At 43.9% G+C, this 14246-nt stretch overlaps 1 protein-coding gene across 1 annotated transcript in view; it reads left to right on the top strand.

Moving 5' to 3' along the window:
• The window catches only part of BMERB1 (bMERB domain containing 1), a 63469-nt gene extending 49546 nt beyond the window's left edge, over nucleotides 1–13923 (top strand). The window contains exons 4-6 of the mRNA XM_029576931.1: nucleotides 993–1107; nucleotides 5119–5204; nucleotides 7370–13923. Coding sequence (XP_029432791.1) covers nucleotides 993–1107; nucleotides 5119–5204; nucleotides 7370–7482 — 314 coding nt within the window. The 3' untranslated portion in view covers nucleotides 7483–13923. The remainder of the gene's footprint in view (nucleotides 1–992; nucleotides 1108–5118; nucleotides 5205–7369) is intronic.
• The last annotated feature ends 323 nt before the right edge of the window (nucleotides 13924–14246 follow it).

Below are 14246 nucleotides of genomic sequence, written 5' to 3'. Positions count from 1 at the left end.
CCTTCAAATTGCTAGCAAAAACTTGTCCAGATCACCGCAGTATCAGACAGGTGGGCTTGGGCAGAAGTGGCACTCTCTCTCTTTCTTTTTAAAGAATCCCCATGATGTGCACTGGGAGTAAAGAAGGGCTAAAGAGGATGTGGTTAGTGCAGTTAGTGTAGCTGGGTTTAAGAAAGGTTTGGAGAAGTCCATTAACTGCTATTAATCAAGTTGTCTCAGAGAATAGCCACTGGCATCAGTAGCGTGGGATCTATTTAATGTTTGGGTGGTTGCCAGGTTCTTATGGCCTGGATTGGCCTCTGTTGGAAACAGGATACTGGGCTTGATGGACCCTTGGTCTGACCCAGTATGGCAACTTCTTATGTTCTTAAGGAGGTGACAAGGCCTCAAAAGCAACTGCCCATGCTGTGCCTGCTTGAAGGGAGGCAGCTGCTATAGACTCGTCTTCATAAGGGGGGGAGCAATAACATAAAATTAGATTCCCCCCCCCTTTATACACCTGTGGCTCTCCACCCAGTCCTGCTCACACCCCCAGCCAGTTGGGTTTTCAGGATATTTGCATGCACTGCCTCCTCTGTATGCATATTGTCTCATGTGGCTATCCCACTGATTGTGTCCCAAGGACTGGGTTGAAAACCACTGCTCTACAACCCTGTAACTTTTATTATTTGAGAAATGCAGCTACTCTTATCTGCTTTAAAATGACACCTCCTCAATTTGAGGGTAGAAATGCTTCCTGAAGGGGTACTGAGATTTGGTCGCTATAGGCTGTTCATTTAGAACCATAGCCCCTTGGGATGCATTTAAGCATGGCCAGCTTTAGATTGCCTGTGCTGTGAGCTCCTTTAATTTAATAGCAGAAAATGTAGGCTACATCCATTTTCATTGGTGAGACATTCTAACAAGGCTGTAAAGCAACTGTAGGACATTCAAAGTTACTCGCGTACCCAGTGGCAGCTGTTGGTAGGCCATTTCATTTTCTGTTTTGACAGAAAGGGATAAAACAGTGTTGCAGAAGCAGAGAGAAGACGAATTGATTCAGAAGATTCAGAAACTGGTGCAAAAGAGAGATTTTCTTGTGGACGATGCAGATGTGGAGAGATTAAGGTAAGAATTTTAGAAGAGGCAGAGCGTGCTCTGTTGCTTAGGCACACGAACTGCAGAGAGCTGAGACGTGCCTCACGCATGCAGAACTGCTGCCGGTTGAGGTTTCAGGCATGAAGTAAACTTCATAGTTGACTGTCTGCCCACAACCATGCAGTTATTAATCCTTTATATAGCAAACATTGGATGGGTACATCACTGTACACTCCCCCCTAAGCGTAGAATCTAGTCGAAACAGGACACATCATAAAATCAAATGAGAGATGGTGTTAAGACACTAAATGCATTATAATAAATTTTAGATGAATTAAAGTAGGTAGTTATATGTGGGAATAAACTGAAGATGTTAATTACATATCATCAAATAAGAGGCTGGGTCTTTATTTAAGGAGATCTCTGGTTATTTAAAAATTGATACTCGCTCCCTCAAGCTAGGTGGTTTTATGCATATCAGTCAGCAGTTTTTCTTATTTTGTGTAAAGAGGCATAGAATATCTATCCCTCTTCTGTCTAGGATAAGCTGAGAAATGCAGGGGAATGGGGGAGGAGAGGTAACAAGGAGCTCCAGAGGACATGCACATGTAGTTTGAGTTTTATGTGGAAATGGATGGGGACCCACTGTAATGATCTGAGGTTACATGATCGTAACTGGGCTTCTGATGCTGTAAGGAGAGAAGCCAAGCAGAGGGCCCTTTCTGGTTGGTACAGGCATGAGACTTCGACGATTTAAACTGGCGCTGCTTCCTAGGCAGAGCTAGCAGCGGATCGGCATCTCGGCATGCTTTCTGTGGAGGGAAGGAGCTAGGCCTGCTTCCGCAACATGAAGGAGCCTTTGACAGCCTTCAGAAGCATAAGGACATCAAAGCTGGTAAGGCAGTGAACTTCCAAAACAGGTTGCAGAGGCTGGCCCGACAGAATCGCACCTTCAGGAAGGGTCCGCTCCAGGAAGAAGAAGATGGTCCTTTTTTTTTTTTCCCTCCCCTACTACTGTAGGTAGAGAAATGTTTCATATATAAGTAGCGATTTGGGTAACGTTTGTGCACGCCCACGTCCCACACTCCTGTGGCGTAAGAAATGATCCACCGCCCCTAACAGCTTGGACTTCCCCCCCCCCCCCCCCCCCGGCAGCAGGGGAGCACTTCTGCTCGGAGTGACTGACGATTGCGGACTCTGGAGATAGCGGAACCGCTTGACGCTTTTAAGCTTCCGGAAGGGAACACGAGGGGAAAGCTAAGAGGGCTTTAAACCCTCCCGTTTCATTTGGCTTGCACCCCAAGCTCTGCACGAGGAGCGAGAGTGACTTTGGAAGGCAGCAGAAAATGGAGAGAGAGAGAGAGAGAGTTGGAAGGGAGTGGCAGGTTCTCTTTTTAAAAACGTACGGATTAGAACCTGCAGAAGGGACTGGGCCTCAGCTCAGGCTCACGCCCCAGCAACGGGACTCCGTGTTGGGCCCAGGCCTCAGCCTGCGCCTCAGAAATGGGGATCTGTTCGGGCCAGGCGACGGGACCCAGCCTCAGGCCCCAGCCCGATTTTTCTTTTACATTGAAGTTAATAGGGCCTTCCCCATTGGCTTCAAAATCTGTTGAAGACAGAGGACGCTGTCTGGCGCTAGGACCTGCTTTAGTGACATTGCTGAGGCGCCTTTCTCCCAACCGGTCAGCACCATCCTGGTGTGTGGCCATATATTCCGATGGCCATACACTACTATGGAGCCAGCTGGTGGGGAGGGAGGCGCCCCAGTGACATCACTAGTGACGTGCAGTGACATCACTGAGGTACGTCCTTCCACTAAACCTGGCCTTGAGCCAGACCCGGGCGCTTCTGCCAGCATTGGACCCAGGCTTCAGCGACAGGACCCTGCCTCGTGATGGGCCCCAGGGACGGGGCCTGGTCCCACCGCAGACTTTTTTTTTTTTTTTTAAATAACAATGTGGGAATGTGAACATAACCCATAGTTTTGCATCTTTCAGACCGAGGAGAAATGTTTGGTTGTATGAACTGAAAATGGTGTCATTCATTGCATTTTCTTCATTTGTTTATAGCAAATGCAGAACCCTAGAGATGTTAGAAGCGGTCAGAGAAAAGGCAACAAAAATGATGTGGGGGTCTGCACCAAAAGGCACATAAGATGAGACTTGAGGAACTAAACATGCATCCCCTGGAGGCAAACAGAGACAGGGAGGATAGGATACGGCCTTTTAATAATAGACAGGAATCGAGCCTTTTGTCAATGCTGTAGAACAATGGGTCATGATATGAAGCTCCACCCAAGTAGAATCATGAACAACATTAGGAAACATTTTTCACAAAGGATGGTGGAGGCCTAGAATATATTCCAAAAACATTCATCTCCCATTTTATGTAATTCAATAGTCAGAGAGATGCATTTTAAACATTTCTTCCTTTTGTTTTATAGATAAATCGGACCTTCATAACACCCTGCGGATATAGAGCCCCGCTTCAGGGTCATCTTTAATCATTGGTCCTAATGCCCTTAATTTTGGGATTTTTCAATTTTTTTTGGAGAGACTTTTTTTTTAAATTAAATTTTTAAAAAGGCTAATACTTCCCCTTTAGTCGAATTTCAGAGGGGGGTGTTATGAAGGTCCAATTTATATATAAAACATAAAGTAAGAAATGTTTAAAATGTGTCTCTCTGAATATTGAATTACATATAAATTAGAGATCAACGTTTTTGGAATATAACTGTTTTCGTTGGTTAAGGGATGACTTTTTTTTTAATATAATATTTAATGCCTAGAATATCCAGCTTTCAGGAATCCCTCCTGTTTCAGCCGCAAGGCTGAGGCCCAGGAAGGATATAGAGGATGAAAAAAAGTGCAAAGGTGGTCTGCCAGGCCTTTATTCTTTGCACTGAAACCCAGATGTCCAAGGTTTTTGGTCACCCATGGCAATTCAGGATAAAAGTCCATTTTCTTGGTAAAATCGTCGTGATACGTTCTCAACGTTCCGCAACATAGGACTTTTGCTATTTGTTTGCAATGTGCTATTTGACTGTGATTCAGTAGTAAGAGTCGTGTGCAAATCCCTAAGCTGCCCTCCTGGAAGAGGTGATGAGGACAAGAATGATACCGGCATTCGAGAGGCTGGGGATAATCAGAGGATCTCTAGTAGCTGGAGGAAGGAGCTGATGAGCTGTGGTAATTTGTGTAACTTTTTTTTTTTTTTTTTCTTCATGGGAGTAACCTGCACCTAGTAGCAGTTATAGCTCTAAACACTTTGCTGGACAGACGCAATGGACCTTTTTGGGTTTTTAGCTCCTATCATTTACTGCGCTACAATGCTGTCTGTCAATACTTCAATCACCGAGACGCTCGAAGATATATTGGGCCATGCACTATACAGACCTTTTACTTCCTGGCCAATGCTTTTTCAATCGACTTGGCTAAAATGATGCACGGTTGTACCACGTGATAATTTAACTCAGATCAACACACTGGTGTCCAAGGCAGGTAAAACATGGGATTTACAGCACCAAACAACAATACAGTACACAGTTTTCCCAGGTATTCCTACGATTAGGTGATATCGGAAAGGATAAAAAGCCTGTGCCGCAGAATCCTCTCTTGTTTGGATCCTTTGACATCAGCCTTCAAGGCTGTAATTTCTTATAGCTCCAGAGTGGTGAGGCAGTCCCAACCACTGAGCAGTGATGATGCCTGTGGGTGGAGGATAGAGATTGTATGTTACTAGGTTCTGAAGGGAGCCCAGCAGGGCTCATCACTGTAACGGCAGAGGGAGGGAAGAGGGTGAGGTCACACTGGGAGAACCACCTCTTGTGGTCACCAAGTCAACGCCCACGGCACCTCTGCTTTGGAGCCTGTGCCCATCACAAGGGGCAGGGTCCGACTGGACGAGGAGACCAGGTGTGGAAGAAGGCGAGCTAAGCCTGAGAGAGCCCTTAAAATTACGATGTCTCACGATAGAAAATCTTAGTCTGTTTTGCAAACCCGAAACAAAGCAGATTATATCTTTTTGGTTTTGTGTTAACAGAGAGCAAGAAGAAGACAAAGAAACGTCAGACTTCCTGCGTATTAAGTTAAAACCCTTAAGCAAAGTATCCAAGACTCCTCCTACCTGTAAGTTGTTGGCTTTTTTTTTTTTCCCTACTACATTGTGCATTTATAATGTGCAGTAATTTGAACACCAAGTTACTGGACTAAAATAACTTTTATATCTGGGTCAGTATCTTCCAAATGAAATAAAAGTTCATTATAGTCGGGTGGTTTTAAAGGACAGGCTGATCTAGTCTTAGTTTTTTGTAGACAAGGCTTTTTTTTTCCCCTAAAGAATCTCTTTTGTGTGTCAGGATGGGAATTTGCTGTAATCTTTGGAGAAAAAAAGAAATGAGCTGAGCGATGGCAATTTTCTGGGGAGTGGGGGGTGGCAGAGTTGTAGTGTCTCCAAGCGGGTTTGTTTTGCACACTCTCTGACACAAAATGACCCCCACTCGTGAGCCGGGGCAATTTGAGTATCATCTCAGTCTCTCAAATTTACAACTAATGCTCACTTCCATACTGCAACTGTGCCAAAAAGAACTCCTTTCTGGACGTCAGAAGGTGTAATATGTAGAGACAACATGTCAAGGTGCATCTGGAAGTCTCTTGGTACAGACACTTCTGTTAGCAATTCTGTCCTTGGAGTGGTCTCCTGTAACACCACATTCACTTTTTTTTTGCAATAGGAATGTCTCAGGTGCTCACCGTTTCATTCTCTGGTACAGTGATGTTACTATGTTTACACAGTTTCCAGTGTGTGAATCATGCCACCTGTATACAGGCCTCGCCCATTAACCAGCCCTTAACTGTTTCCAGTTCTGTTTTACAGAATCTGCATTTATTTTGGTTTTTCCCCCAAACTGGTGTGACCCAAAGTCCTGTGCAACAATTATCAATCTCTCATTGTTAGGTTTAAATTCACCTCTCCTTTGTCCAGAGGTTGATCCACTTGGGGTTGCAGAAGTAACTGTCTGCTTATTCCTCTGTATTTGTGATTTTTACCTATTATTTTTCCGTGTTCGCTGGTTTGGTTCTTTAAAAGAGTGTTTTGGGGGGTTTTTTCCCCTTGTTTCACAAATTCTGGTGCATCTTTCCCTTCGTGTACTGGTAGATTCTCATTCATTCCTTCTACTTGTTGAATGATGGTCCTCATAAGGATGAACACTGATTTTGGCCGTTCAGCACTTTGAGTATTTGATCCATTGGTGCTGTTACAGATACTTGAAGAACTGTAATAAAACCTCTCTGTGTATAATCCATTTCCATAAGGCCCATACTGTCTTCAGCTCTTGGTGGGCATGGACTTTTGTACTTTGTGTATCCACATGTTAGATCTTTGTCAGGCCAGTCTACAGTTCTAAAACTGTAGGAGTGCAGGCAATTCTTTGCCTATTCATAGAGCCAACATGCATCTGACCTCATTTATATCTGTTCTGCATGGAAGAGCAGAGTCAAAAAGCTAGCCTAATTAACAGAATTTTGACAGTTAGCATGTACTCCTGGGACTACTTTATAGGAGCTGCACAGTGCTTGAATTTAGGTAAGAGGATTACAAGACAAGCAGAATGGTTTTGCCTGCCCTAGAGCTGCACAAATTATACCACAAGAGGTACTTGAAAATTATGAAATGACTTATTTTAAAGTATAGTTTTTAATAGTATGATTATTAGAATTGTGGAAAAGCACCCTCATGCTATGTCTGTTGGATCCTTCCACATGAGGAAACTCGTTCCACAAACCAAGCTGTAGGGAGAATCCTCTGCTCTAGCACTGGGTGCATGTGCCATGTTGCATTGTACTGTCATCGAGCCAAGTTCAGCTCCTAAGAAAAGCCCTGCCAAGGAACCAATGGCTGTGCTGGAGTGAAAGTTATCACACGACAGTGCCACATCTAAATTTACATATTTAGGATGCATTTCACAAAATGAAGTACTGAAAATAAATGGATGGCCATTTTTAGTATCAGTGAGGCAGTTGCAATCGCTACTTCCTTCTGATCAGGTATTCTAGAGGTCAGACCCACACCAGAGAATTCATTGGCTCAAACTTAAAACATGGAATGGGCTTCTACTGCATCAGAACGTAAAACGTTAATGTATAGACTTCATTTAATGTTTAGAATTCTAATTGCCATAGTGGGCTTAGAGTAAAATGAATGTGTATATAGTTTTAGGTGAACTGTGTTTTTTGTTTTGTTTTTTCTTTTCTAGTACTGTATTAACTGTGCAGTGTTTTAATCATCACAGGTACTCCCTCTGGAAAGGCAGCCGATCTTCCACCAACCAAACCCTCCATCACTAAGGCAGGAATAGCCATTATTAGAGATTGCTGTGGGGCCACACAGTGCAGCATCATGTAGCGAGCGCATGGACCCCTGCCCTGTACATCTTCTCAAAAAACAAACCCCTGTCCATTGGATAGAACCACAGTGAAAGGGACTTAAAGCAGCCCCGATGAAGATTTCCTGTAAAAGGCTACAGGAATCTACTTCATGCACCAAAAACCAAAACTTTTACTGTTGCATGTCACTTAGTGTGCATGCTTAAACAAGGTCCGTGTGTGTGTGTACCGGCTCTCCACCAAGCAGAAAAGGTTTGTGACGTCTGTGAGCGATGATGTGGGACTAAAATACATACATGGTGTATTTTACAGGGTGCGTATGACATAATGATTTTAAGAATCCAGCACTTTCTAGGATTTGTTAAACTACTTTCCCTTGCTGATTGCAAGCATGGTCTATATTAAGACAATTTAGGATGTGAAAGTCATTGTTTTGGATTAAAAAAAAAATTCACATCTGTGGTGATAAGTGGTTTACTGTACAGCGTAGCTGAAATAGTTAAGTAATAGTACCATGGATGTTAAATACTAGGTCTGTTATTGTATTAGAATAATGATGAATTCCTTTGCTGTTGAGTTTCTAGTTTCTGGAGGATTGGATAAAACCAATGACAAAGTATGGGCTAGTACCTTTTTTTTAATTTTATATTTCAGCTTTTGGGGACTGGTCAGCCACTTCAAAGCAATTACATTCAGCTACTGGAGATATGGCCCGGTCCGGAGAGGGCTCACAAGCTAAGCTTGTACCTGAGCCTGCTTCTCAGCCACTATGGTCGCATCCTATTGTACTAACTTGAGACTTTACCGTCTCCCTATATGCGATTTAGTTAGGGCTATTGCCCAGAAATACCGGAGCATACACTTGCTCAGAATACGAGAAATGTCTTTTACTGCTTCATGCAGTCCTTTATTAATTAGAGTATTTAAAAATAGCCACACAATTCTGAGACCAAGCAAGGAGTGGATGGTTTCTCGCTTGAACTAAGTACTGTAAAAGGCTGAGGAACTGAATAATGCTGAAAAGCTCCATCCTATTTCCTTAAGGCTTCACTTGTTCTATAAAAGAAAAATCAGGACCTATTTTCTTTGGGTTGGGATTGTGATGCAGCCCAGAGCCCAAGTCTGTCATAGCAAGATTTTTGTGCTTCCATGCATTTGACTTGGTTCAGTAGGGACAGAGAAAGATCTGAAAAAGGATATTTTTTTTTTGGTTGAGGTGGAGAACTTAAAGCATTTTTCTGCTATGAATACCCCCGTCCCATAAATTAAATTCCCCATGATAGGAAGGACCAGTTGATGGACAGAATCTCTCAACCTTACAAGGGACCAGCCACCCATCTACACCAGGATTCCAGCTGGCAGCAGTGGAGGTTCTTCCCTTATGTCACCTTTGCAATGGAAAGAGGTGGATTTAACCCTCCACCTGCCCCCCCCCCCCCCCCAGGCATCGGGCCAGAGGGATAGGGTAACTTCCCCTCCAAAATCCTGAACTCACACTTTGGAGCAGGGCTTGGGGGGGGGGGGAGGAGGAGGAGTGTCTCCTCCACATTGTTCATTACAAAAAAAAAAATAGGGCTGCCCGCGTGTGTCCTTAGGAGGGCTGGTTCTGATGCCAAGACAGACTTTTGGTGGCAAGTTGGCTGCCCCTAGCCACTTGCCTATCCCAGCTATTGGAATTCTGCCCCAGGGATGGATCCTATCACCGTTATCACCCTTGTTTGGAAAATCAGTTAATTACAGAGCAGCAGCATTTACCAGATATAAACTAATTCTCAGAAGAAAAACTATGGGTTAGTCAACATAAGGAGCTCTCGCTGTAAGAAATGAAACGGCCCTTGCCTGGTACTAATGGACTCTCCTCATTCTAGTAGCCTAATACGCTGTGGGGGGGGAAAAGGAGCCAGTAATGGTGTAGGTACACCCCCTTTAAACCTGAACAACCAGCTACACCTTCTACCTTCATTTTTATTAAATGTTGTTATTTCTTTATTCATGGGACAAGCCCTAAGCATCATTTCAAAAGGCATGTTCTCGAAAAGCTGTTATCACAGAGGATTATCTTTCATCAGTAATTGTACCGGCAAGAGTACAAAATCCAATTGCAATCATTGTTAAAGGCTGTCCTCTTCAATAAATAGGTTGGTACTGGAACTATGGACTACACAACCAGTCCACCCTCTAGGATACCGCTGCCTGTAGGCATATACTCTTAAAGGCGAATTTTAAAAGGCCTGCGTGCGCCAAAACCGTGAGTTACGCACACAAGTTGGGCCGGCGCGCCACGTGGACGTGCGTATCTCCTGCTGCGCACGCAAGTGAAGATTGTAAGAAAGGGGAAGGGTGCACGGGTGTCAGGCCAAGAGTTAAGCGCATAAATAATTATGCATATACGTGCGGGCTGGGATCCCCTGCCACATAATTTTATTACTTCTATGGCTGGCCTGTAAGGAATAATAAAATATCTATATATATAATATAGGTTTTAAGGGTCGGGGCTAACTGGGAAGGGTGGCTATTAAATCAGGGGTGTTTGTCAGTCCTCTTGCTTAATTGGGTTATCTGCAATAAAAGCAAATAGCATCGGCACGTGTCCCTTATAAAATTCCCCCACTTAGGCGGTAGAAGCGACATTTGCATGCACCTGCGCGTTTCCATTTAAAAGGGTGCAGACATGGACGCGTGTCCAGGCTATTTTATAACATGCGCGCCTCGCTGGACACGAGCTGGAAAATGCAGGCCTTGGTGCGCCTGTTTAAAAGTTACCATCTTAGTTTGCTCGAAAGGCTTTTTTCATGAATGAGAACCCAACGTTTGGCAGACAGGATAGGATGTGTTGACAACGTGAAACTCCACTCCAAACTGTTTTCTGACTGGTAGTGGGAGAAATGGATTTAGTTATGCAACAGGGGAAGGAAGGAAGTCAGTCAAACATGTTTACTAAACAATCGAGCAATGCAGTACGAATAATACAGTGCATATAAAGCCATCAGTAGACGACTGGACACAGAAGCGTCATTGAAAGTCACCTCTTGCGGCAATGTTAAGTAGTTGATTGTCTTGTATGCATCTTAAACGAAGCAGCAAGCACATTGCTACAGCGAAATTTCTTCGGGGATTGACTACCTCTGACGTTTTACGAGGCCTTTCCCACCCCACAAAAAAAGCATGCGTTTGTAAACAGCCAGTGAAGACAGACATGCGGTCATTGAAAAGATTCTGCTGTGGGTGGACCTTTCTCTGTCTTCTGTTTTGATATTGATGTTGGAGGAGGGAGGGGAGCTCACAGTGCATTTCGTTTGCATCTATTTCTCTATGCCGGGCCTAGGATGGATGAAGAGAGAGAGAGAGAACAGCAAACTGTTCATTTTCCTGCAATCAATAACCAGATTACAACAGGGAACGATCAACTAGTAATGAGGCAGCTTTAAATAGAACTTGGTTCCCAGAAATGTTCATATTTTTAAAAAGATATTGCTCCAGAGTTGGTTTTGGGGTTTTTTTTTTTGGTTTTTTTTTTTTTTTAAAGGTGGGGGAGGAGAGAAGAAATACTTTAAATTACTAAGCTATTGCCAAACCCCTTTAAATTTTTCCTGTTTAATCCTGGGTATTATAAAGAAACAAGCTGAAAATGATCTGGGTGTTGCACTACTGCCAGCCAAGCATGGTACTGAGAGAAAAGGGAAGGGAGCCTCCATCGCTGCCATGAGAATAGCAGACTGGCTGGCAACGTGGGAATCATTTACTTAAGCCACTACTACTACGGAAGGGTTTCTCTAAACATGGTGAGCTGTTAGGGCACAGGTACTTGTTTGTTTATTCCGAGAAGGCAGCGGGTGCCAGTACCGTACTCTGGCACTATGACAGTGGTAGCATTTTTGACACATCCGTGCATTGCAATATAAGGAGCAGAGTCAGATTCCTTGAGTGGTGGTGGTCTAGTGGTTGGCTCTGTGGGCTACGAACCAGGGTTCAAATCCCACTGCCGTTCCTGCGTGACCTTGGGCAACTCACTTCACCCTCCATTGCCTCAGGTACAAAACAAAACAGATTGTGCGCCCTCTGGGGCCTGGGAAATACCTACAGTAGCTGTATGCAATCCGCTTTGAAGGGCCTGACCAAGGGAATATAAATCAATCAAATAAAGAGAGGGTTACTCATGTAGTCCTTTTTCTGTAAACAAAAATGCAGAAAACACAACAACAATTGCTTGGTTTCATGCTGGGGGCTCGCTGCAGACAAACAGAAAAAAAATCTCATATAACCCAAGCCCTTCATTGTGGCATAGGATGCACTAAGGAACAGCCCCATCCATCCTCACCTTGCTAACTAACTAACTAATTCAGCTGCCAGCATCCCCCCTTCCCTGAACCAGAAACGGTCCTCGCAGAAGGACAGCAGCCAAAGGCATTTCCAATGTGAACGGACAGTGCTGATGCAGGCTGGGCTAACTGCCAACCGGGCCTGCCCAGGGAATCTGCGCCATTCTGGTTGGATCCGGCCTCCTTTCACTGTTACAGTACTTCCAACATATGACGGCAGTCTCTTCCATTTTAAAAACTCTGTGTTCCACTGTTTGCCTTTACACAGATTTAATTCACAGGTTACTCAACCAGTGGCTTATTTGTGGAGGTCCATGTTTGTGGCCCATCTACAACCCAATGTTTATAACATTGAAATAAAAAAAATGAAAAATTACTTAGTTCTGCAGGTTCAAAAAAATACCATAGTTAAGGTATTTGGCTTTATTAGTTGCCTTTTTGAATTGCTTATTGCATAATAAAATGGCAGCAAACAGTCGGAGGTCAGTAACAGCTTAACCATTTGGCTTAAGGAAAGGGACAATAAAAGGACTAAACCGGACATCAACAAACCACCTCAGCAAAACGCTAGGTTGTAGCAGCAAGGATCTCATAATGGCAACAGGTAGTTGGAGCAGTCAGCTTAATGCTAATGCATGTGGTGGAAGCAGGAAGTTACGGGTTTAACATTAAAGGTCTGGCTTTTACTTGCTTCCTGAAGTGCAAGTAGGCATGCATTTGGCAGGGTTATTCTGGGAGGGAGTGCTATAGGGTAGGTGCAGCCCCCTGAGAAGGATCTTTGATGGGTATGGAAACTCCCAATGAGGATCTTAGTGGGCTGGAAGGCGTGCAGCACAGTCTTCCTTTCAAGTAAATAGGTCAATATCTTTTTAAAGCTTTGAATATTGGCATCAGGATTTTTAATTTGATTCTGTAGGGGACTGATGCCCAGCGTAGTTTTATGTAGGACAGGCATGACATGGTCATATGGCTTGCATCCCTCCATCAAGCGTTTTATATTGGCTGGTGTTGGTGCAGGGCCTTATCTGTTATTCTTACTTGGTCTTACAGTAATCCAGCTGTGGGGCTCCTATGCCATGCATTATTGCGATTAGGTTTGTCATCTTGGGGAGAGGATGGTGTCTTCCTATGTTATGTAATTGAAAGAGGCAGCTCTTTTTACTGTTGCTTGGATTTGGGGGAGGATGGCTCGTTCTGATTCTAGCAAGACAGGCTTTTTAGCTTTGTTTTATAATGGGAACTCACGTCTCAAATGGGATTTCAAATCAGGGCCCTGTCGTTTGTAGCTGGAGAATCTTTTAGTGGGATTCAGAGGTATTTTATTTATTATTCATTCATGGATAGCTGAGGTATGCACTTTTTTTTTTTTTTTTTTAAAGCAGTTAATCTATCCCGGTCTATTGATTAGTATGAACTACTAGACATCATCCTCATCGCTGTAGGCTTTTATAGCAATAGTTCAGAGCAGCTGTGATAGTGGTCTAAGGTAGAGGTTGAAATGTGCCAGTGACAGGCGCTGGGATCTTCACAGGTCAATGTCCGGGCTGCTGATGAGGTAATCAATGAAATGTATAGATTGTTGTCCATCAAATAGAAAGGAGTTAAACCAAGTCAGGACCTTGCTACTTACGCTGACTTCTGTAAGGCATGATTGTGGGCAATCACTAGATCCACAGCATGGTTTCTATCTAACTCGTGGAGAAGATCACTCAGGGCAACAAGGACTGTCTGCTCTGTGACCTTGTCTGAATCTCTATTGGGAAAGGTCTAGCCACTCTCACTTTGTCAGCCATTCATTGACTTGAGTTTCCACTGTTTGTTCTAATTGCTGTGGAACTGGAAATTAGACACTGGGGGTAGTTTTCAGGGGTGGCTGTAGCCAGGGTGGCCTGTTTTCAGATCTACAGGTAGCAAGTTTAGAAGTTTGGATGCCCAGGTTATGAGGCTGCACCTGCCAGCTTCACTTGCTTGGATGGGCAAGGTGGCAGAGTTTTAGCAAGCCCTCTTCAGTAACTGGCATAAGAGTCACCTCTCTAATGCAATGGTCCCCAACCCTGTCCTGGGGGCCCACCAGCCAATCAGGTTTTCAGGATAGCCACAATGAATGTGCATGAGAATTTGCATGTTATGGAGCAGTGCATGCAAATTTTCTCATATGCATATTCATTGTGGATATCCTGAAAACCTGACTGGCTGGCGGGCCCCCAGAACAGGGTTGGGGACCACCGCTGTAATGTATTTAGAGGAGTTAAGCTTGGCTGTCTTAATGTGGGAGATGGCTTAGTCTGGCAATAGAGATCCTTAAAGAAAGTACAGTTGTGTGTGAGTTCAGATTGAGTGTTAGAGCAGGCCAAAGAGTTTAAGGCTGGGGCTTGTTCAGAGTACTAAGCAAAATATATTTTCCTCTTCCGTATGTTGCTGTAGCATGTTATGTGCAGTTTGCATTTTAGTCTGTTCTACAAAA

This window comes from Rhinatrema bivittatum, chromosome 14, assembly GCF_901001135.1.
Source record: "Rhinatrema bivittatum chromosome 14, aRhiBiv1.1, whole genome shotgun sequence".
Taxonomy (NCBI): Eukaryota; Metazoa; Chordata; class Amphibia; order Gymnophiona; family Rhinatrematidae; genus Rhinatrema; species Rhinatrema bivittatum.
This window is presented reverse-complemented; position numbering and strand designations above follow the sequence as displayed.